The sequence below is a fragment of the Xyrauchen texanus genome, chromosome 36 (genome assembly GCF_025860055.1).
Source record: "Xyrauchen texanus isolate HMW12.3.18 chromosome 36, RBS_HiC_50CHRs, whole genome shotgun sequence".
Classification (NCBI taxonomy): Eukaryota; Metazoa; Chordata; class Actinopteri; order Cypriniformes; family Catostomidae; genus Xyrauchen; species Xyrauchen texanus.
In genome coordinates, this window is record NC_068311.1 from 23931315 (window position 1) to 23957196 (window position 25882).

At 39.8% G+C, this 25882-nt stretch overlaps 2 protein-coding genes across 2 annotated transcripts; one reads left to right on the plus strand and one right to left on the minus strand.

Moving 5' to 3' along the window:
• Positions 1-1255: 1255 nt before the first annotated feature.
• LOC127630264 (ribosomal RNA-processing protein 8-like) lies at positions 1256-8598 on the plus strand. Its single transcript, XM_052107755.1, has 8 exons — positions 1256-1281; positions 1473-1570; positions 2214-2475; positions 2560-3394; positions 3624-3753; positions 3868-3974; positions 4094-4190; positions 8465-8598. Exons 2-8 carry the CDS (start codon positions 1484-1486, stop codon positions 8576-8578), a joined length of 1632 nt encoding a protein of 543 aa, XP_051963715.1. The 5' UTR covers positions 1256-1281; positions 1473-1483; the 3' UTR covers positions 8579-8598.
• Positions 8599-8652: 54 nt separating this feature from the next.
• Positions 8653-25110, minus strand: si:ch211-149e23.4 (uncharacterized). The gene is made up of 14 exons (XM_052107754.1): positions 24974-25110; positions 22828-23154; positions 21502-21810; positions 16432-16719; positions 16197-16347; positions 15847-16019; positions 15472-15759; positions 13693-14004; positions 13165-13452; positions 12893-13049; positions 10607-10767; positions 9998-10073; positions 9631-9661; positions 8653-9533 (listed from the first exon to the last, which is right to left on the minus strand). Exons 1-14 carry the CDS (start codon positions 25050-25052, stop codon positions 9387-9389), a joined length of 2787 nt encoding a protein of 928 aa, XP_051963714.1. The 5' UTR covers positions 25053-25110; the 3' UTR covers positions 8653-9386.
• Between the last annotated feature and the right edge of the window lie 772 nt (positions 25111-25882).

The window sequence follows — 25882 nt, forward strand, 5'->3', positions numbered from 1 at the left end:
ATAACTACGTTGGATTGGTGGAGAAGGTTGAGGGTGCAGACATCAGCGCAAAGTTTCTAAGGCAAAGTTGTAAGAAGTCTGTGGATGGAAAGCCCGTCTTTACATTTAAAGAAAATGATGAAGGAGTCATCCCTAGAGGTGATGTGCTCAAGAAATTACCCACACCCCAAAAACTTGCTGGTACAGCCAGAAGGGAGCAGAAATATTCCCCTGCAGCATTGGCAAGTGGGATGTTAAGTAGTAGGCCAGATCCAGCAATCCAACGTAGTTATAGGATTTGGTTTTACCAGCAAAGCTCACAATGACAAAGTCACCAGAAGACAGATCCTTGTCACCATCATCATCAGTTCCTAGCTTCACACTGTTGATGTATTTGTGCTCATGAAACTCCAAGAGACAACACAGTAAATTAAAAATATCTCTGTAAGACACCTTCTAATCTTCTCGTGTCATTCACCCATCGTGTTATAGTTCAGGTATGACTCGATCTTTTGAGCGTTAAATCGGGACGGGGCAGGGGTGACATATATCTATATTCACACACTTACACAAACGCGCACACACCTTAAACCTAACCCTCACAAAAAACTTTCTGCATTTTTACATTTTCAAAAAAATAAAAAAAATATTTAGTATGTTTTAAAACTATTTGAATTAAGGGGACACTAGAAATGTCCTCATAAACCACATTTATTGCATAATACCCTTGTAATTACCAGATTGTAACCTAAAAATTGTCCTCGTAAACCACTTAAACCTACACACACACACACACATAAAACACACGTGTAAAAATGTTTTATTTTATATTTCGTTTACAACTATTTTAATTACATTTAAAACCCTTAAAAATGTAGGGTGACAAATACATTTTAAAAAGTACAATTGTAATGTTCTTTAATGTTATGAACTTGCATGTGTATTAATACGAGCTGTCACTGTTAGAAATGTTATGTCAACACACAGTTTAACACAATTTATTAACAAGTTGAAACCTAACAATTAAGCAGAATTACACGTATGACAATGAAACGCTTGTATTATGACAGTGCAGTGTATCATATCTGTCTGAATGTGATCTGCCAGGTCCAATTTAGAGAGACAGCAAAAACACCCCACGAGCATTTTCACGTAGTAAAGGTGATCCGTGACAGAACAGAAGAAACGCAATGCTTTGGGGTTTCAGCCACTGCAGCAGAGATTTGTAAAGGAAGTTCATTTAGTAACCCGGATGTACACAAAACCACGTGACGATTTCTACACGTGTGGGGAGAGAAAGACGTGAGTACAGCATGTCGCGAAATGCCATGAATTCATTTAAAATATTTTGTGGAATGCTATTATAAGTGTTCATCGGGAGTGAGAATATATTTCTGTCAAAAGTACGATATTTTTTCTTCTGGCAGCCAGCTTAAATTTGCAGGAAACTTCAGCTTAACATGTCTGTGTCCCTATGTCTCAAATATTAACAGCATTTACAAACATGTTTGCTGAAGAAGAATGGACCGATTCCCCATCACCAGATGGAACTCAGGCTCTTTTTAATGCAGTGTCATCTGCTACTGGCAAGGTATGTTGTCAGTAGTCTATTAGACCCTTAGAAACATTATTTCTTAATTTTATTAATATGTTTTTACAGCTTACTCCATATTTAAATGTACTATGCCCTTTCATCGATTATGGTACACTTTTATCTAATATGTAGCTTAAAATTAACCTAGCATGAAAAGTAGCTTGTTTTCAAATGTAAAAACCAAGCTCAATATACAGCATTATTGGCCATAATTTTGTTTACCACAGATAATAATAAGAACCTCAACTCACCCCTCTTTAATTAAAAATAAGTAAAATTGCACTTTCAATAAGGCCCTTACAATAGAAGTGAATGGGGCCAGTCCAAAATATTAAAATATAAATGGTTTCAAAAGTATAGTCACAAGATGGAAACATTATATATTTTAACATAATTGTAGTGGGATAAAATCACCTACTAACCTTATCGGTGTAAAGTACTGTAATACTGTACTGTAAAACAGCTCATATAATATTTAGTCTGACCTCTTGAGATTGATAGTCAGGAGGTTAAGCACCTCCATTCACTGATCATTTTTTAAGTGCTGTTTTGTTCCCTGTTAATGGAAAACTACTAAAAAGCCTCAATGTATAATCTTGCTAACTATAAATTGTTTTCCTCTGCTTTTTTAACCCAATAGGATAAGGTTGTGCGTAAGCAAAGTCTTTTGAGAACTTTGCAAACGTTGGGGTCAGTTCCAATATGGGAGACTGGGAAACCTTTTGGGGAGAGTGATGAGGAGCCCGAGGACGCCCCTGTAGTCAAAACGAAAAAGAAAAGGTGCAAAAAACGTAAGAGGTCCTCGAACATTAATAATGAAGGGAAACAACAGAAAGAACTGGAGCTTCCCGGAACACCTGTGAAGAAGAAGAAGCCAATGAAAGAGATCATAAAAGAAACAAGTGAGAGCAAATGCTAAACAGTCATTTATATGCACACACTCTTACCTGTTTGTGACTATTTACATCACTGTCATGTGTTTACAGGTGCTAAGATGTCACAAGAGTCCAAAAAGGAGGGAAGTGACAAAAAAGCTCAAACTGGTAAAAAAGAAAGTGAAACAGAGAAAAGGCTGAGCAGAAAACAGTGGAGGAACAGGATAAAGAACAAGAAACTTTGTAAGAACAAGTATTTACCGAAAACAACAGGTGCTGATAATGCCAAGGCCAAAGAGGAACCCTTAGTTCAAACACAAGATGCCACAGGAGTACAAAAAGTTAAAAAAAATAACAAGTCATCCAAAAAAATGAAGAAGTCTTGTGAAAACAATGGCATTTCTTTTGTCATGGGCAACACTGAAAATTGCAAGGACTCGGTTTTTTCAAGTATGAGCTCTGATCAATTGCAATCTATAGCACATGAAACTTCTTGTACAGAAACTAAAATAGTAGATGACTCTCTTAGCAACAGTAAAGTCTCACATGAAGTGGGAGATAAAGAGAAACCATGCAAAATGTCGAAAAAATCCCAATTACAGGCATACAAATTGCGTCGTATTTTAAAGTTGCATCATACTCAGGATAGTAAAACAGCCACAGATGAACAAGAACCAAAGGACAAAATAGTGAATTCTAAGGGTGATGAAGAGCAACCGCCTCTTGATCGTTCAAGTGCTTTAAGGTCAAAGATGGTGAAGCAGTTAGAAGCTGCTCGATTCCGCTACATCAATGAGCTGCTTTACACGTCAACCAGCGGTGAAGCCAAACTCATGTTTCATCAGGACCGTGAAGCCATTGGGATTTATCACAGGGGGTACACAGCACAGGTTCAACACTGGCCTGCAAACCCTGTGGATTCAATAATTTCCTATATTCAACAAAGGTAAGATAACTTGCCTCTTGTAGATTTCCAACGTCATAAGAATAATCTTGGTTCTAATTAATTCTTATTTAGATTATTTTTGAGGAAGGTATCAGATGTATTAGTGCCACGCAGAATTGCACTTTACCTTACTGTTTAGCTACTTGCCTCTTACAGGTTTTCGATATTTCTGGTCTCAGTTTGTTATTAGAATGACACCTTTTGAGTTGTGGTTTTCTCTGTTTTACAGACCAGTTTCTTTAGTTGTTGCAGACTTTGGTTGTGGGGACTGTAAAATTGCACAGAGTGTAAAGAATAAAGTTCATTCTTTTGATCTGGCTCCAGTTTGCGAACTTGCCACTGCATGTGACATGGCAAAGGTTAGTAATTAAAGAGATAATTTCATCATATAATACACAAAAATATCTTGATTTGTAATGCCGGTAGCCAAATGAAACTCACTGTAAGGCATCACTGTTTATTAATTTTCACAGGTGCCGCTTCGTGAGTCCACGGTAGATATTGCTGTGTTCTGCCTTTCTCTTATGGGGACAAATCTTGGTGATTTTTTGGCAGAAGCAAACAGAGTGCTGGTTATGGGGTAATTGCATTCTATTTCATTACATTTTATCATTGTCAATACAAAGTTTTTAAAAAAAATACCAAATCATATGTCTAGGCTAAAGCCTTACCTATCTCCTCCTTTCATTTTTTTTGTAGGGGCATTCTTAAAATAGCAGAAGTGGCCAGTAGATTTGAAAATGTGCGCTTGTTCATTAGTGCATTGTCAAGTTTGGGATTTAAGTTAGTCAATAAGGTAAGGTGCTGTTTATTTCAGTAAATACACACTCATTAAACACTTTATTTGGAACACTGTGGTCCTAATAAAGTGCCTGACATGGTCTTTTGCTGTTGTAGCCCATCCACCTCAAGGTTTGACATGTTGTGCATTATGAGATGATATTCTGCTCTCTAAAGTTGTACAGAGTGGTTATCTGAGTTACCGTAACCGTTGGCCATTTTCCATTGACCTCTCTTATCAACAAGACATTTCCATCCGCAGAACTGCCGCTCATTGGATGTGTTTTGTTTTTGGCACCATTCTGAGTAAACTCTGGAGACTGTTGTGTAAAAATCCCAGGAGATCAGCAGTTACAGAAATACTCAAACCAGACTGTCTGACACCAGCAATCATGCCACGGTTGAAATCACTGAGATCACTGAAGCGGGTTTCACCCAGGGTGCCATACAAGCTAGAACCGCTACTGCTTGATGAGATGTGCGTGTCATTTGCTGCCAGATGGATACAGATGCGCCGCTCACTAAACACTAAAAATAGAGCTCTTTCAGCAGCCAAGTGTTTGATTATGCAGCTGCTATAATAATCTAGACCAGAGGTTTTCAATTGGTGAGGCACGTCTTCTCTGGGGGGCACCATAACATAACGGTTCACGTCTGCACACATATGTCATACTAGCTTGCGTGTTATGCATATGCGTGTTGCAAAATGGATCGCTTTGTAGTGTCTACAATACAAAAGTCTACAGGAGATGAGGCAGATTCTGGGCCACGCAAAAATCTGAAGAAGAATGATCACGAATACTTAAAGTTTGGATTTTCGTGGACTGGTCCCGATGATGCGTCGCTGCCACAGTGTGTTATTTGCAAAGAGGTGCTAGCAAATGATAGTATGATACCCTGTAAGCTCCGGTGTCACTTTGAGGCCAAGCATTCTAGTCTGGTGGCCAAGCCACTGGAATGTTTTGACAGAAAGCTGAAGAATTGCAAACACAAAAGAAAGTAATCCAGACTTTTAGCTCTGTTAATACTAAAGGTGCGTACACACTGCTAGCGACATTCGCGCGCGACAGTGACTCAATACCATTCATTTTCAATGCGAGCACAGCGGCTTCCGGCGACACGCGCTGTCGCGACCGTTGGCGCTAGATGTGGGCGTGTCCAGCGACACGACAAAGTTGAGAAAACTTCAACTTTGGAGCGACTAACGGAAGCGACAGCCAATAGGAGAGGATGGAGAGCTCACGTGATCCTTCTCTCTCTCGCTCTCTCTCTCTCAGCTCCTGCAGTAACGGAAAGATGGATGAAAGGCTAATTCTTGCTGTTAGAAATTTTCCAGTGCTCTATGATATGTCTCTTTCCACGTACAAGGATATTTTTAAGAAAAATACTGCGTGGAAAGGTGTATCTGAGGTCGTGGGGATTTTATGGACCCAGACATTTGCATTTTCACCGCAGATAAACAGCCGCTATGGCAAACAGCATGCCTGGTTTCTCATTCATCTTTGATATAAAGCATTTTATGTACTGATTCCATTTATATTTAGTCTTTTCCCTCCAAAATGTTTGTTTTTAGTGGCAAGAAAAGAGATTCGCTGTCAACAGCAATGGAATGACATCCGTGAATGTCATTTATAAACGTTACTAGGCAACCAGTAGTGGGAACACCCACTAGCGACTTCACCGCCAGCCACTAGCGACCTGCAGTCGACAAAGTCGCTGGCAGTGTGTACGCACCTTAAGGCGACTGAAGTATCATATCGCGTTGCTTTACGTATAGGACTGTTTCCCCACCTCTCTTGAAAGGCTATGAAAGTCCTCATCCCCTTCAACTCCAATTACTTATGTGAGTGCGGGTTTTCTGCTTTGACCCTGCTTAAAAGCAAATACCGATCAAGGCTGCAGGTGGAGGACGATTTACATTTATTCCTTTCTACCGTGCAGCCCCGCATCGATCACCTGTGCGCATCAAAAAGTCGGACTCATTGTTCCCACTGATGTAGGGACGATGAAAATGAAGAGGCACCCTTACACAGGATGCTGTGTAAGTAGCCTAAAATCTTCAAAATAGCTCTTCAATTGAGATAACGTTAGTAGCCTGTGGCTGTTAATGAACATGTTTTCAGTTTAATTATATGACCATTGAGGGTTATCAGTTCAGTGATCAGAAAATAGATCTGTCCATCGTGCTGATTTTGTTTCAAGTCTGATTTTGTTGGCGCTTAGGTTATAGGGTTGTTGAGAATAATTAGTTTAGTTTTTTGACTGTGGAGGATTCTGTTCAGAAGGCTAATTTTAACAGTTTCCCAATTACTTGAATGGTAAAAATGTGTTGCAAAGTATGTGTTCACAATATGTTTTAAAAATAAAGACAAACGTGTTTGAAAAAATATAACCTATTTCAAAATGAATCTGAATGTTGATAGCTTAATAAAAAATTTTATCTTAATAAAATAATTATGTATATTGATGAGATTAATTTTGAGTGGAACATAGTCCCTTGTCATTTATTTATGTTCTCCGTTTGAAAACATCAGATGTTTTAATTAATTTGGCCAATTATTATTATTAATGCAGATGCTGCTTCTGTTATTATAAAAAAATGATGTTATTATAGTTGTTATTTTTCCTTCTAGATGCAAGCTGTATTTGAACTTTTATAATATTAAGATGAAATAAAAAATTAAATCAGATTAATTTAAAATTGGTTCTGAATATCGGTTATCGAACATGTAAACATACAAATAATCTGTATCGTATTGGTTGTAAAAAATCAATATCGGTCGATCTGTAATTTATTGTGCCAACTTATTGATTTTTCTACAAGCTGTGTTATATACAGGCAAACATTCAAAAATATATTAAATCATTAGAATAATATCCTACTTCATTATCATAAGTGATTGTTAGTTGCCCTGAAGCAGTATTAGGAATGGAAAGGCATAAAAAATGTTCAGTGTTGCAGACTAGATTTTAGCTGTCCTGCAAGTATGCAAATTAATAATGGAATATATTGCCAAAAACTAAAATATTATTGTTCTTCGGACAGCCACAGATAATAAATTAGTAGGACTGTCTGAATTAATTACATGATGTGCCGATTAATTCATCAAATGAATCACATATATTCAATATTTACTGAGAAAGGTGATAAAGATAATTTAGTATGTAATAATATAAATAATTCTAAATAATGTAGTTTATAAATCAACACATATACACACACACACACACACACACACACACACACACATATATATATATATATATATAAAATGTATGTACTGTATATTGTGGCAGTAGACAAGTAGAAACAATTCCAAAAGTTGAATTAAATTCAAAATAGCGCTATTATTGGCCAACTTCTGTTGGCACTGTTTAATTATTGGTTTAACTATTGGTCATGCATCAGATGGATGCTTTTGGTTCGTCTCACTTAGGTTGCATCACGTCTCATTGGTTTTTGCATCTCTAGTCATGAGCACTGATTTTTAAGGATGCTGTGTCAAGTTAAACATTGTTTGAAACTTAAAAAAAAAAAAGCATCTCAAGCCCCCTTGCATTCTGATTTGGTCGGTCCAGCCATCTTTGAGCAGAAGAGCACATCATCTGAGGAAGGCTGTGCTGTGTGATTTTGTTGGTTTGATGAGATGCGTTGCTTTTGCAGCTTGAGTTGCGCTGACTTCCCTCTACTTCCACAAATATGCAAAAACATCAAGGTCGTCATTAAGCCTGAGTTGCTGTAATGCTTGTAACATTACTTATTATAGCATTTACTTTAGTTTGGGCCATGATTAATTGCATACATTATTTAACATGTAATTTTTTATATAATTTATGTAGTGAATTTACCCTTGAATGCATGGGTGTTTTGCCAAACAGAAAATCAACGTGATATAGTAATTATTTGTATGAATTTAGTACTCTTTTGTCTTGTAATAAAGTAATGTATGTATATCATGTGATAGTAAACTTATGTAGATATGAAATAATTCTAAAAATATGATTTATGGAAGCACAAAATAAGGTGATAATATTACATATCTCAGGTCTTTAATGACCCTATACACTTTTTTTTTTTTTTTTACAATATTCAGAACAGAATGGTTGTGGAATACTAAACAGGTGTGGGCATAACTCCAAACAATTTATGAGGTACAGGGGGTGGAATGAGGTCCCGGGTCACTAAAGACCCCAAGTATGCATTAAAGGTTAAATCTAGTAATAATAATTTATTTTTGAATGCATGAGAGCTGTTTATTTAATCTATTTCTTCCATTTATTTTTCTTTAGGATACAGAGAACAGCCACTTCTACTCCTTTGAGTTCATTAAGACAGGAAAAGCACCAGAGAATGTAAGGAAAGCTGGGCTTCAACTTAAACCTTGTCTGTATAAGAAACGATAAATGTTTAAGAGAGTGATGGTGTCTTATTTGAATTAGGTTCTACCTATAAAGGGTTATGTTGTACTTTGTAAGAATTGTTTTAGTTTTTTTTTTTTTTTTTTTATAATTAATTTTGTAAAGGTTTGTACATCAGTGTAACAGAAAAGTACATTTTATAAAACTGGATATAAGATTGTTTGAGGAATTCGGTTTATTGTTAATTATCATGTAGGAAATGTTAATAGTTGTATTACGCTTTTAATTCAAATATACATAGAGTGAGTGTGTTTATCTGGTAAAAGGCAATTCCTAACTTCTAAACAAATTAAGTTCTGTTATAGTAATAGAGGCAGATATATCATTTAATTCCACCACAATATACAGCATGGTCACCAGAGGGCGCTACAATGTTACAGATTGCACTGAAGAGACCAGATAGAATAGACCAAACTAGACTTTAAAGCAACTTGTAAATCAACACAAATCAGAACAATTTAAAGAGATAATAAAATAATTATAAAACATTTCTCAGAATCTTCATACATACATTGCTACTTCTTTAGTACAATACCAAAGCATAATGCTGAAAGTAAAACCAAGCTATTTATCTGTGACATGTCATGTAATTTACCTGACAATCAGTATTAATATTTGAGGAAAAACAATAGCTGAAAAAAAAAAACAGAAGAAAAGTTTTCATGCTGATGTAATTAAATTGCAATTTATATTTATCACAGTTGTAATAAATTGATTAAAATACATTTGAAGGAGGCCTTCTGCTTTAAAACATCTTGCACAATTTTGTCCCTTGTAAAACACAACAGGTACCTCACACAGTGCTTTTAGCATCAAAAACAATAGAATAGCGCACAAGTTCAGCATAGTCAGGCCCGGTCCCGCCTGGAAGCACCGTCTTTTCTGAGCTGCGAGGATCCTGCATCAGGGCTGAAAGAGACTCACGCTCTCTCCTGTTTTTCTTTTGCAATAAAAATTAGGTACATTTAAATGAGCCACTGATATCTTACTGAACAAACATTTATAATAGTTACAAAACACATGAAAAACACAAGTACCTTGTTTGATGAGTGACTCCAACTTGGTTTACTAGAAATAAACAATTGGATAAGACATGCTTATTTATATTGGTCAGTTTTGTTGTAAAATCAGATACTTTTGAAATAAAAAAAAATTAAAACATTCAACATCATCAGTCTCCACCACTGAGACAGGAAAACTCTTGTTTTTGTCGAGTGAATAGCGAGTTGTGGTCACTGTGGTGTTCCTGCCAGCATGCACAAGCCACAATGTATCCTGTTTATGAAAGCTATGCATGTAATTGGTCTAGGTAAACTACCTTGTTTCCTGTTTGTCTCACCTGTATTGTAATATCCAGCAAAACAGCTAATTTATCTGAGCTTGTGAGAAAATGAATCTACTCACCATAGGACACACAAAACAACAGTCAAGATCAGTGTGATTGCTGCGGCCGAAGAGAAGCAGATGGTGATGAATATCACTGTGTAGAATGAAACAAATAGAGAGTTCTATGATTTGGGAAGCTTCAAGGATTATAAAACAAGTGCAAGACAATACTCCACTACACATATTTATAGATAAACTATCTAGCCAAAAGTATGTGGACACCCCAGTCTAATTAAAGGGTTTGTGAAGACAATCTCAATTCTACACTATACAATGACATTCTAGAGAATTGTGTGTGTTTTAACAGTGAGCCGGTGAAGGCTTTCCAGTTGATGTAGTGCAGGGATTTACTCTCTTTAATTATAAGTTAAGCACTGACAGTTGGGCGATGGGACCCTGCTCGTATTTTCCATACCCATTCATCCAAAGGTGTTCATTGGTGTTCAGGTCTGAGTTTTGTTCCTGGCAGTCAAATTGAAAGAACGCAATTCTTTAGAATGTCATTGAATGGCGCAGTATTAAGATTTGTTCTCACAGAAATGACTGGAATGGGTAACTCATTAATTAGAAGGGTGTGCCTTTATATGTTTGACCAGATATCATAGGACTGATGTTTGGCATACTCACAGTGTTGAGTCTCTTCACTAGTTACATCCACCCGAAGGGAGAATGTAGCCTTGTGGTGGTGGTACGAGACATGGCATACGTACAGCCCTGCATCCAGTTCTGATACTGCATGTGGAAAAACCAATGCCATGCCCTCTGTGCATGCTGCTGACCCGTCTTCCCTGGTATAAGAAAGTAGAGGCACATCTTAAGGATCCACATTAGTATATCCACAAAAAAATCATGCCATGTTGAGAAGGTTCTACTGTTATTTATAGTTTAATATTTGTTTTTATAATTTTATATTTCCAATCACTGTATAATATTGATATACAGTGGCAAGAAAAAGTATGTGAACCCTTTTGAATTACCTGGATTTATGTTAATTAAACTAAACAAGATTGGAGGTGTGGATTAGAGTTACTTTGAATTTTAAAAAGCATCTGCTGATGCCTTGTTGTCAAGAATTGTTGTTTCACATACAACTGGAAAGGGTTATAAAGTTATCTCAAAAAGATTAGATATTCATCTGTCCAAAGTTAAACGAATTGTCTAGAAATGGAGACGATTTAGTACTGTGGCTACTCTCCCTAGAAGTGGCTGTCCAGCCAAAATTACTCAAAGGGCACACCGCTGAATGCTCAATGAGGTAAAAAAGAAAGAAACATAGAGTGAGAACTAAATACTTGAAGGAATCACAGGAACTGGTTAACATATCTGTTCATGAGTCTACAGAGAACATTAAACAGAGATGGTTAATCAAATTATTCAAGATAACCTACAGGATAATGTCAGGGTGGCTGACAATGACCCTAAACATCAAAGTAATTCCACTACCGAATGGCTTCAATGAAGAAAATCCACCTTTTGGAGTGGCCTAGTCAGAGCCCAGATCTTAACCCAATTCAGATGCTGTGGAATTATTTCAAGAAAACCGTTAACACCAGACATCCTAGGAATATTTCCTATGCTTTGTGGTGGCTGTATGCTGCTTCAGATGCAATTTATGTGCCTTTTGGCTCCCTTAAACAATATATATAAATAAATAAACAGTGGGATCTTCCAGACCTTTGAGCCAGTATGATATATAAATATAATGCATTCAAAAAAATAACGCAATTACATAAATTCTGTAATAAGGAATTTTCCTTCCAATGGACCAATTCAAGCTCAAAGTAGCACCTTCATGTTTTTGCAACTCGCAGTAAGCAATGGGCAGTTAGCGCAGCTCTATCTGTAGAGGCAACAAACCGGCAGTTCAAAGCCAGCTTGATGGAGCAGAGTGCAGTTTTTGAGGCAAGTCCAGATGCATTTTCTACATTTACTTGACACAGTGTCATGAAAACACAGCATTTATAGCTAGAGACACTGAAAAACAGTTTAATGAGAAGCTGAGAACCAGTGAGACACTTGAAAAGCATCCGTCAGATGCATAGGGCTGCCACCTTTGCCCTGTAAAATTCCTGGACACCCTATCAACAACAACAAACAAAAGTACCCTACTGCTGGCCATCATATATTTTTATGACTGTTTTCTCCTTGTTTGATATAGAAATTACCGCAAAACAGCATATACATTATTCAAACAATAACATTAGTAATTTTTAACATCAGTCTGATTTTAAGGTGAAGCTATACTTTTTTGTAAAAAGGGCCTAACTACATTGAAGCATAATCTTCTTTAAAATATACTATATAATTATCAGCATTAAAGAGATAGAATGTAAATAACCAAAAACAAAAGAAGAATGATAAGGTAAATGTGAAAGTGGATATTTACAGTAAAAAAGGACTTAAATATCGACCTGTTTCTCACCCACACATATCATATCGCTTCTGAAGGTATAGATTTAACCACTGGAGTCTTATGGAATACTTTTATGCTGCCTTTTTGTGATTTTTGGACCTTCAAAGTTCTGTCCACAATTCACTTCCATTGTATGGACTTACAGAGCTGAAATATTCAGCTATTCTAAATATCTTCATTTGTGAAGAAAGAAGGTCATACACATCTGGGTTGGCATGATGAGGGTGAGTAAATTATGAGAGAATTTAAATTCTTTGGAAAAATATTCCTTTAAGCAGCATTGAACATTGAAACATAGTAGTGAACAGCAGCATTTAGCTAAATATTTTAAATCTATATTTGGGGGCAAATGTTGGCACCAAATTACTGTTTATGTGATGTGTCAAGTACAATAGATTCTTCTTGAAGTTTACCTACTGATACAGTACAATGTGCTGAATTTAGGTTTCAAGAGAGTGCTGGTGGACTGTGCCATTCTCCATTATATTGAAATAACAAACCTGTAACACTTAGTCTTGTACGATGGTGCATTGCCATGGGCTCTGAGAAGTATCTTCTGGTTAAAAAGGTTTTCTTGCAAAGTAAATCTATGTTCATGCTGCCCATGGGTTCTGCGATCAAGTGTGGTTTCATTTAAAACCTCAATAGATGAGATAACTGTGTGGGAAAAAAGCAGATTGCATTCAGCAAATTAAAACAGCCATACCAAGTCACTGAATGAATGGCAAAGAAACTCCAGTTTCTTATATAACAAGGCCATTTTTATGCTTACAATATTTTGGAACAAGTTTTTGTTGCCTCTCAATGTTGCCGTGCTCATTCTCGATCAAACATATTAACTCCTTCCCCTCATATTGATCGAGTTGAAATTTGAAGGTTGAATTGACTTGAACTTTAATTCCATTGTACTTGGCCTGAGCATGTGCCTGAACTATGCTGTCTACACCAGGAAGGACCCACGAGATGTTGGGTTTCACTCCATCGCCACTGTACTCACACACAGCATACCAAAGATTTGTGTATCGCTCTTCTCCTAAAACCAAGCGGCTTGCAGACGGCCCTGAAAGAGGTTTTAGATTGTCAGCCATGGTTCCTATTATATAGTCTTAGACACAAGCAAAGCAATAATCAACAAAGCATATACTGTATATACGTGTGTGGTATGTGTGTGTGTGTGTGTGTGTGTGTGGTCTATAGTTGTAGATTAAATTCATACACAAATCCAAGGGTTAACATACTTTTCCCTGCAACTGTAGATCAGTTACAGTTTTCTAGTGATAAAGTAATTATGTTAACATACCTAAAGATGGGAGGTCAGTGCTCTTATTCTCTGGTTTCTCCAACCCTCGGTGCATAACCACACAGGTTACGGTGCATCCGGCAAACAAATAAATTGGAACGTGTACCACATTCTGAGCAGTCACCAAACGACTCTCCTGATTCTCAGACTGACTCATTGTGAACTCACTAAAACTATTGTCACTGCCAAAGCACTCTGTATTCCAGGTGATAGTTGCTGCTGGACTCTGACTCTCCACCAAACACACCAGCTTGGAATATGCAATGCCACTCTCCCATTTAATACTGGACTGCAATGTTATATTCGGTGGTGCTGCAAAGACAAAAAAAAAAAAATACAAATAAAAATCAAACACTGACGGTAAGTGTTAAGATCACATCACTCGGTTTACTCACGGCATGGATGTGCCGATATCAATGTATGTACAGTGAATTATTGCTGAGAGCTTGAATGTCAAGGAGCATTTACAATCTAAACACTCCTTTTTGAATATTATTGGGTCGGGTCAATATAATACGTTTTTCCCAAAAGTTTTATTATTAGAGTTATTAATTACTATAATATCGCTCCAAACCCAACTTACTTTCTTCAGTGGAATACAAAAGGTGAATATGTAATAAGTCTTCACAGTGTTTATAATGAAAGTGAATTGAGACTCAGGCCTGTAAAGATCGAAAAAGGACTCAAAGTGCACCATAAAATCAAGGGAAATCGATACGATTCATGCTATATATTCCAAATCAACTGAAGCCATAAGAACACTGATCCAAACAGAATTTAAGCCATTATTCACTCTCAAATCATATTATTAATAAACTCTGTGAATCAAATATGGTGGCAAATGGGTTATTCCGACATGACGTTTGCTCATGGTACGTGAAGAAAACCAGTGAGGTTAGATGACATATCTGCCATATTCAATGTTTTAGTTAATCATTTTTATCGACAGACCGGAGTCACCATTTACTTTTATTATATGAAGTTTTAAAGGTTTGTTTGGAAGTAGCTTGTTCATCTAGGCCTGCCAATCATATACAAGTAGTCTACTCTATATATAATCACCTTCTTCCCGAGCACCAATTCTTCCAGAATCTCAAAAACCTCCCAATCTATACCTTTAGTATATTTCATAACGCCTATACCAATTATTAAAAAATTGTCTTCTATTTCTTTCTTTAAATCATGGTCACCTTTACCTTCACACAGCAAAATTCTGCGGCCGAAATACAGTCATCTCAATGGGAATTCATGGGGCCTGGTAGCTCAGGGAGTATTGACTCTGACTACCACCCCTGGAGTCGCGAGTGACTCCAGCCAGGTCTCATAAGTCACCAAATTGGCCCAGTTGCAAGGAAGGCTAGAGTCACATGGGGTAACCTCCTGGTGGTTGCGATTAGTAGTTCTCACTCTCAAAGGGGTGTGTGGTAATTTGTGCATTGGTCGCGGAGCCTCCACATGCTAGGAGTCTCCGCGGTGTCATGTACATTGATAAGATGCGTGGATTGTCTCAGAAGCGGAGGCAACTGAGACTTGTCTGCCACCATCCGGATTGAGGTGAGTAATCGCGCCTGTGCTCATCTAAAAATGTATGGCTTTGTCTAAGAAAATAGCAAGCAACCTACCTTAAAACCATTTTTGGGCCTCATTGTGACATTCCAAATGCACCTTTGATGCCCCAAAATACTCTCTAGATAGGCAGCTCGTAATGTCTAAAAACCTGGAAATTAATTAAAGAATAAAGAGGCATTTATTATGATGATTGGAGTCTCATTGTCTTACCACACTTGGAAAGAGTCATCCATCGTCCCTCTTTGCCAGTGAAATGGGGATGTTTGACTATGCACTCAATTTTGTGTTCACGGGGCATGCACATGGGCACAGTCACTACACTTCTGACAGAACATGATCCGTTACAGTAAACAACATCAGATTGAGCTGTACTGTTGAGTTCTTGTGGAAGGATCCAGGACACGTTTGCTGCAGGAAAACCATCGGAGGCCAAACACTCAATGTAAATGTGGTCTGAACTCACATTGTGATTCAAAGTTATATTAGGGGCGAACGTCTCTGAAAAAGACAAACAGTTTATGTTAACCATCTCTATATACTGTAGTTGTAGAGTGTGGAAGTGTGTTAATATAGCAGATTTTGTACCTGGCAATATGACTTTCGGATTTACTTCAATTTTTATCTGTAAGGAGGCCAAATGTCTATGATAAGAGGCCTGACAGATGTATTGTCCTGCATGGTGCAGTTCCTCAATAGGTCCTTTGATAAAGACATCACTGCCAACAATATCCACATCCTCTGGCAATGGTTGGCCTTCCCTTGATCAAACAGATACATTAGACATTTCAAAACTTAGTTGAGTGTCTTTATGCTGTATTCAACATTATTGAATCTAATATTTCAATGTAGTATTGACAAATTATGAACAAATGTATATGACTATATGACTTTTTCTTTATGGGGATGATATACTGTATGATATTTATTATTCTTACTTGGTACAGCTGATTTTATAACTTGGTACAATGCCCAAAACATTCATTCTGATAATGACGTTAGTGTCCCCTTCCTCAAACACCAATAAAGTCTGATTTTCACCACCATTCATAGCAAGACTATGGTCCTTTAACTGAAGGGAAGAGAGATCTGAAGAAAAAAAAAAGTATTTAAAAATGAAACAAACATTCTACTTATGCTAATACATTTAGTTAAAATTGTGCTAGTACTCACAGTAAGTTGGCAAAGTAAGGGTCCTCGTGCTTATGAAAGGAAGAAGCATGTAGCCAAATATGCAAGTGATATTTTCACCCTCATACAGATCTGACAGGAACCGGTATGAACTAATAACTGAATCTGCTTTTGAAACATTTCTCTGTAAAGGTGGTGCATTTTTTAATTCAGGCAACATCCATGTGATGTTTGGATGAGGCCTGCCCCCTGTCGCTGTGCAGATGACCTCTTGAAAATCTTCTCCCCCTTCATGGACCAGGACTGTCTCCATGGTCATAACAGGAGAAACTGTTAAAGTGAAGAAAAGTGCCAATAAGAACAGGTGAAGAAATCCTTCAAGAGTCTATTCTTTTTTGTGAAAACAGAGAAGTATAAATGGGAGTTTATTCGTTGGGTTAAATAAGCTGACTTTTGAGTTTTGGGGAGTTTTATCAGCTGTTGCTTTTGTTTACCAAGCTGTTGGAGATTCATATAGCTCCAAGGAACAATATTCTCAGTTCATGTAAGCAGGGAACTTGGCTCTAATGTATGAACTGTAAAGGTTATTGTTGAGATTTTTATATATTTTATATATCTTTTTTAATAGAAACATCTCTATGGTGTACCTTCAGAGTACATGACATTTGTGATTGGACAGCTGTTGAAAATATAAGGCTTCTACAGGAAACACATGCAACACCCACATAAAGAGCAGACAGCAGGAGAATACCTAACTTCATTTCTCAGATATGTTTCTGTATGTTTAATCCCAAACAAACATAGCCCATGCACAAGAACATAAAAGCTTTTTTGCATCAAAGTTCCTTTTCAAGGCAAGCAAGTCTACTTGTGGCCATCTTAAAGGGACAGTTCAAACAAAAATGAAAATTCTCTTGTCATTTACTCACCCTCATGCCATCTCAGATGTGTAAGACTTTCTTTCTACTGTAGAACACAAATATTTTTAGAAGAAGATCTCAGCTCTGAAGGTCCATGCAATGCAAGTGAATGGGGATCAAAACTTTGAAGGCAGCATAAAAGTAATCCATCAGACTCCAGTGGTTTAATCCATGTATTTTGAAGTGATCTAATCAGTTTTGGGTGAGAACAGACCAAATATAACACGTTTTTTACTATACATCTTGGCATCAGCAGTCTCCTTGGTGATCAGGATTTCAAGCTTGATTACGCTTCCTAGCACCATCTAGCACTCTGCATGCGTCAAGTAATAGGAAGTGTAATTGAGCTTGAATCATTATCGCCAAGGAGACTGCTGATATCAAGATTTATATTACATTTTAATTTGTATTTTGGTCTGTTCTCACCCAAAACTGACTGGATCACTTCAGAAGACATGGATTAAACCTACGGTTTTCAAACTGAGAGGCACGTCTTCCCAGGGGGGGCGCCATAGCATGTCAGGGGAGGCACAGAGATTGATGATAAATTCACCAAGTAAAATCAAAAGATACATAAATACAATAAAAATGTATTGTCGAGATAAATGAAAATGATTAGCTTAATGGACCGTAGTCCATCTTAATAGACTGTAGCTTTATGGCATTATAATACTATTAAATGTCGTGAATGAATGCATATCATGCGAGAGTGCATCCATGTACCTATTGCGTGAGCACGAATCTCTCCGCTCTGATTTTCTTCGTTATCCCAAAACTGAACACCTGCTCTCAGATATATGCTCCTCTATGAAATCTCCCTGCTCTCGCTCATAGAGTGCTGTGCTCTCCCAAATTTGTTATGTCTCTATTCATCCATCACAACGTGCCCATTGTTACGAGTTCAACATAACCGCGGGTCAATGTGTCTTTATTTGTTTGTAACAAGTGCAGATTCGCATAGAGACGGACAATAATGCAAAATACTGTTTCATGTTATTAATAGAGATATTTATAGCCGTTAAAAATCAAACACCAGTGTATAATGCATTACCGAATGAGGTGGCTTACTGTTTAACACTTTGAAAACCCCTGGATTAAACCATATGAATCATATGGATTACATTTGTGCATTTATGTCCCCATTCACTTGCATTTTATGGACAACATCCAACGCCCATGCCCGCCATGGCCAACGAGCCAGCGCCCATGCCCGCCACGGCCAACGAGCCAGCGCCCATGCCCGCCACGGCCAACGAGCCAGCGCCCATGCCTGCCACGGTCGGCGAGCCAGCGCCTGTAGCCTCGACCGTCCCCATGGCCACGTCCCCTGTTGGCCGAGGACGCAAGAGAAGGAAGAGGGCCCCTTCTCCCCAGTCTCGTCTTGTGCTCAAGACCGCAGAGGTTCCCTCAGAGTCTTCCACAGCTCTACCGACCTCTGCTCCGCCCCCAGAGTCTTCCACAGCTCTGCCGGGTTCTGCTCCGCCCCAGAGTCTTCCACGGCTCTGCCGGGTTCTGCTCCGCCCCCAGAGTCTTCCACGGCTCTGCCGGGTTCTGCTCCGCCCCCAGAGTTTTCCACGGCTCTGCCAGCCTCTGCTCCGCCCTCAGAGTCTTCCACGGCTCTGCCAGCCTCTGCTCGCCCCTCAGAGCCCTCGCGGCCTCTGCCTCTCGAGTCTCCCAAGGCTCCTCCCAAGCCTCCCAGGGCTCCTCTCAAGCCTCCCAGGGCTGTTCCTCTCGAGCCTCCTAAGGCTCCTCCTCTCGAGCCTCCCAGAGCTCTACCTCCCAAGCCCCCCAGGGTTCTGCCTTTCAAGTCTCTCGAACCTCCCAGAGCGCCGCCTCTCAGGGCTTCTCCTCCCGAGTCTTTCAAGGCTCCTCCTCCCAAGCCTCCCAGGGCTCCTCTTCTCGAGCCTTCCAAGGCTCCTCCTCCCAAGCCTCCCAGGGCTCCTCCTCTCGAGCCTCTCAGGGCTTCTCCTCTCGAGTCTTTCAGGGCTCCCCCTCCCAAGCCTCTCAGGGCTTCTCCTCTCGAGTCTTTCAGGGCTCCCCCTCCCAAGCCTCTCAGGGCTTCTCCTCTCGAGTCTCTCAGGGCTCCTCCCCCCCTCAAGCCTCTCAGGGCTTCCCCTCTCGAGTCTTTCAGGGCTCCTCCTTCCCTCGAGCCTCTCAGGGCTCCGTCCCTCGAGTCTTTCATGGCTCCACCCCTCGAGCTTCTCAGGGCTCCGTCCCTCGAGTCTTTCATGGCTCCACCCCTTAAGCCTCTCACGGCTTCGCCTCTCGAGTCTCTCAGGGCTCCTCCTCCCCTCGAGCCTCTCAGGGCTCCGTCCCTCGAGTCTTTCATGGCTCCACCCCTCAAGCCTCTCACGGCTTCGCCTCTCGAGTCTCTCAGGGCTCTTCCTCCTCTCAAGCCTCTCAGGGCTTCCCCTCTCGAGTCTCTCAGGGCTCCTCCTCCCCTCAAGCTTCCTAGGGCTCCGCCTCTCGAGCCTCCTACGGCTCCGCCTCCCGAGCCTCCTACGGCTCCGCCTCCCGAGCCTCCCACGGCTCCACCTCCCGAGCCCCTCACGGCTCTGCTCCCAAAGACTCCAGAGCTTTCTATGGCTCCGCCTCTCGGGCCTCCTACGGCTCTACCCCCCGAGACTACAGAGCCTGCCAGGTCGTCGCCTCGGGGACCTCCCACGGCGCCACCTCCATTGGCTCCACCTCCTGAGCCTTCCAGGCCTTCCCCCCTAAAGCCTCCTTCGGCTGCACCTCCAGAGCCTTTCAGGCCTTCGCCCCTAAAGCCTCCTTCGGCTCCACCTCCAGAGCCTTCCAGAACCCCACCTCCAGAGCCGCTTACAGTGCCGCCTCTGACGGCACCGCCTTTCACGGCTCAGCCCGGACTTCCTGACCCTCTCCCTGTCCTGTGGCCTCTTCCCTGGCCTCCGGACCCTATTCCTGTTAGGTGGTCACCTTCCACACTCCCGGACCCAGTCCCTGTCCTCCAGTCTCCTTCCAGACCCCCTGACCCTGTCTCTGCCCTACGGCTGCCCCCTAGATCTCCCGACCACCCGCCTGTCCGCTATGTTCCCCCAGACCTTGCCTTGATACTGCCCTTTGACCCCATGGACTGTCTCATTTCCCTCTGTGCCCCTTGGACTGCCCTCAATTTTGTTTGTGTGTTTTGTGGGTTGTCTGTTCAGGGTTTTTTGTTTGTTGGGTTCGTCCAGCACCACTTCCTCGCAACCGAGCGCGGCCGTCAGGAGCCGTCCGTTTTAGAGGGGGGAGTACTGTCACGAACCCCGCTCCCTCGCTTCGCCCCCTCGAGCTTCCACGCTCGTTCCGCCCCCTCGAGCTTGCACGCTCTTTTTGCTCGCTCGAGCCCTCACGCCCACTTTGCTCCTACTCGCTCACATGCTCGTAGGCAATCTCCCTTCCTCGAGTTTCTCACGCGTTTCCAATCCCCCAGAACATTATGACCACCTGCACTCGCGTCATCTGCACTCCTGCACATTAGTTTCACCTGCACTCGTCTCATCACCTGTCATGGTTTACACCTGCACTCGCCCCTATATATATCACTACCCTTTCGTCTCACGGTTGTTGGTTATTGTATTTAGTTTCCCGTGTCTTTGCCCCCCGCTAGTCTCGTCTAGTTTTGAATTCCTCTTGTCCTCCTCTTAGCTTGCCAGCTCCCCTTGTTCCCCTGTCTTTTGCTCCCACTAGTCCCGTCTACTCTGATCCTGTTTCCCGGCTTCGACCTCCCCACTCTCGTTGACCACTCTCTCCAGGATTTGCCCCTTTACTCGACTTTGTTTCCCCGGCTTTTGACCCTACGCTACCCTGACCATTCCCCCTCTGGATTTTCCGTGCTGTACTTTTGTTTGCCTGCAAATAAACGCAGTTTTGACATACATTGTGACTGTCTCTTCTTGTGCGGGTTACAATTACTATAAAGAACATATTTCAAAACAGCAGTTAAATCTGATATTAGTGGTATCATAAACTGTGCTTCTTTAGCTCAGACCACACAAAAAAAAAACAATATTTTTAAGGCTAGGCCAACTAATGCTAATGCACAATCTTGAATTAACTGACAGGCGATGCCTATATCTAAAAGGTAATTGGATTTCTCTCATTCATTTTAAAACAATTGGTCTGTCTCGGTTTACATTCGCTGAAATTTTGCACAATGTACTGATTGTGTACTTGTCAAAGCAGAACTTACCAAATGTGTCCACCTCTATGTTGGCTCTTTTAATTCCGGTAAATGTTGGATGTTGGACAATACAGGTGACAGTACTCTGATTATTCATTATAAGGGGGAATCGAAGTACACTAATTGAACTGGTTGTGCCATTGATATGAGTTGTATTAATCGTGTTCACAGAGAAGATGTCATCTCTTGGAAGGGCACCAGAGAGCTCCCAGCTAATGAAAGCCGCCGGCTTGGCGTTGGCTGCAGAGCAACTGACAGCTTGGTAGAGGGTCCCGTTCTCTACCTCCTCCTTCACAGTGATATCAATATCAGGCCGGGCTTAGAGACAAAACAGAGATATTGATGACATTTGCAGGATTATGTAATCATAACATCATGTTGCAGGTGTTTAAAATCAAATGAAAAGAAAAGTTAATCTAAAAAGAATATTGCTTCATCATTTACTTGTGTGTGTTGTTCCAAACAGGTTGTGTTTTTCCCAACCTGGTCTTACGTTTTCCAAAAATATATATTTTTTTCATGACTCGTTTTACTAGGCACTGAAAAAAACAACTTTTGTTTACTTTCACACAAATCACGGCTAAAATGGGAGATTATCTGTTCATAATTAATGCCCAGTTCCTCACAGAATGCTATTTTATGACATAAAAACGTTTACTATAACACAAGACTTGTTAGCAGTGGCGGTGCTAGGTGGTGGCCTGTGGTGGCCGTGTCCACCATGAACCAAAGCTTGGCCACCCCACTTGCAATAGCTGTTTTTGTCATTTATTTGGCAATTTTTTGCACAATTGAGTTCTTTAGAGATGAAATCATCTCTGTACAAATTAAACTTAACATGTGCGCCCACCAAGGTCGCCGCACCTCTCGGTCCCAGGTGTCATTGTGTCCACTCAACCCCCCACCCCCACACACACACACACACACACACACACACACACACACACACACACACACACACACAGTCCGATGATATAAAAATGCTGCCTGAACATTTTTGCAGTCCAATGGCCACATTCCCATTCATTTTAATTGTCTGGAAAACAGTTATAACGACATTTTGCAAAAACGTTTTCCTTTTCTGTCTAAGGCCACACTATTCAATTTTTGTTTGAAAACACTTTGATTTTGCTATGTTTATGACTCTCATCATACTGGAGCGGCATTTTCCTCCACTGAAAACAGAAACCTTAGAAAGCACACTCCATTACCTCATACTTTGGAAATGCTGATGTTAGGAATCTGAAAACTGAGTTTCCATAAGAAAACAGATTTGATTTGACGTGGCCTATGTTGCATCATTTAATGAAGTGGATCATTTCCATTCATACTCACCAATGACCTTCAGTAACATGTTGTCCTTTGTTTCATCATCATCAGAGTTGAAGACGCATGTGTATTCTCCCTCTACATCAAGACTGGTTACGTTCAGCTTTACAGTGAGGTTGGTAACTGATGCAGGGATGTTAAAGTTTTCTCGGTTGAAAGGAATGTTGTTGTATTTGTAGCCTGCCATTTTCTTGGCACTCTTTGAATAATCGAGACGGTTCCAGGAAGAGAACATGATTTTACTTTGCCCAGTGTACAGACAGTGCAGGTAGACCTCTTCCCCCAAAATCCCTGTCACAACTTGGCCAAGAACCAAGTCTTTGGGCACTGAATCTATAAACCAAGGGGAGCAATATAAATCAAAGATACTTAGAGGGTGTGTTTTTGTTTCCAGAGACAAGATTTAATGACATAGTCCATCACAGTAATCATTATGAACACAACTAATTTTATTTGTTGTTTCCTTACTCACCGTCCCCTGCAAACCCCACATATATAAAGCACAGTTGGGGGAAGTGTCAGCTCTTGACACTCATAATAAACTTTGACAGATTTCTTCAGTTGTGAAAGGGCAGCCAACAAAAGCTTTTCTCGACATGTCCATTTAACAATCCCTGCTATTTTGTTAAATGAAGGGCATAGATTAAGAAACCTACTTCTTAAAATCTAAGGACTTTCTTTCTTTAGTGGAACACAAAAGGAGATGTTAGGCAGAATTTTAGGGACTGACAATCTCAGTCAGCATTCACTTTTATTGTATGGCAAAAAATGCAATGAAAGTGAATAGTGACTAAGTTTAACATTTCATTTTGTGTTCCACAGAAAAATAAACAAAGTCATATGTGTTTGGCACAACATGAGGGTGAGTAAATTATATTGACTTTTCATAGTTTTTGGTGAACGATTCCTTTTCTCAAACAAATAACAAAAGTGACATAACATGAAACGTGCATAGAGTCTAGGATGGAAATCAAGTTTCTTTGATTTCTCAAGAGGAAGCAGGTGTTTTTGGTTTTTCAGTCATGTGACAGTTTTTTCCAACACAGGCCTTCTGAACGTGTGTCGTGGGTTGCTGTAAACCACAAACATACTACTGTACCTGATTCACAGTCACATTTCACAGATTTATATTTGAACACAATTTTTGTTCAGAATCACAGCTGTTCAATGCGTCATTACTACATTGATTTGATGATGTTACAAATCTTAAAACAATGGCATAACTGGTAATAACATTGTCAGCATGGAAAATTTTATTAAAACATATGTCACATAAAAATCAGGAAACATACAATCGCAATTGCCAAATTTCATTCTCTGAACAATTTAAACCACTTTTTTTAATTGAATCTTTTCTAGGGATCTACGTTTACATTTATGCATATGGCAGACACTTTTATCCAAGGCAACTTACAGAGCCCTTATTATGGGGACAGTCCCCTCCGGAGCAACCTGTAGTTAAGTGCCTTGCTCAAGGACACAATGGTGGTGGCTGTGGGGATCGAACAGACAACCTTCTGCTTAACAGTGTAGTGCTATAGCCCACTACGCCACCACCACATGAAAGGGATATTCGGTTACATCCTTAATGTCTACATTAGGCCAGTGGAAATGCCACTTTTTAAAGAATCTTCCTAACATGGAGCTCATCTCATTCTACTATAACCATTAAATAAAACACCACATACACACTATTCTGCACTGCAGAAACAGGCAAAGTTATAAATAACAGATGATAATAACAATAACATATATTAAGCCACTTTAAATGCATAATAACACTAGTTATTTTGCTCGAGGGGATATATTCTTGCAGGTTGTGCTCTTTTAGTAATTCACCCTGTGAACATTATTACCTTATACTTTCTGAAAACTTTCTAGACAAAACTAGCAGAAAATGGTCAATGGCCACAACATTTCTCAGGAAATGTATGCTCAGTGAGAATATCCAATAGTTACACTGATTAAGATGAAATGCACAGGTTATATATGCTAGTCATTTAAATGACTCCATCCAAAATCTGTCCTAATATCAGCTTACAAAAACATGAAAGCTGTGTAAAAGTGCAATGAGATTTCACAAGCATCATATAATATAAGCATGTTAAAAATAAGCCAAAATGGATTCAACCTGATAGGACATTAAACCTACCTTGCATTTTCCTGCTGTGTGCAAGATTCAGCACCATTCCTAAAATAAAAAAACATTGGAAGCCCCATGTTGAAGTCATCAAGAAAGGCAACTGGAGCAAAAACACTTGTATGTATGTGCCAGGGTGTGTGTATGTGTATGTGTGTTTGATTCTGTCAGACTTTGTGTAGCAGAAGGGGTCAGAGTCAGCTGGAAGAGGAGTGTTTGAGTGTGTGCTTCTCACCCCAAATCCAAAAATAGTCAAGCTTTGAATAACCCACAAACTGTCTGTCTACACTGCCTTTTTAAATAATTTCTTCAAAATGAATCCAATGCCCATTTATTGTGGTCAAAGACATGTTAATATAGCATCTTTCCTTTATGTTTAGGATAAACAACCTGGTCTGGTCTTTCAGTAATGATTAAGATGTGCTGTGTTTAAAAAGATAATCACAGACTTAAACGATGTGCCACTAAAGTTTCTGTCTACATGTTGATGACATTTTGCTGGCAACCGTTTAGAGAAGAGTCAAAGTTATGGGGTAGGATTAGACAGATGTCCCATTAAGATATGGCTCATTAAAATGGTTAAATAGCTATCATAAGTATGACCGTTTGGATTTGTCGAAAAAATAAATTCTCATTGCAGAAGAAAGAAAGCTTTTCAAATTTGAAACCCTGTCACTAAGGATAAAAGCTTGAACATTTACATGCAATGGTTCATTTGCCAGTTATCATTCTTGGTAACACATCCACTTTCAATATGTACAATTTGAAAAAGTAAGCTGTAAGAATGGAGGCCACCACTTTGGAAACTACACTAAAACTGTTGACTCATCAAATGATGGGTACTGAGATGATGTCTGAGGTTTCAACGACATTTTTACTCATTCACTTGTCTAGGAGACAGAAGTTTCAGTCCACGGCAGA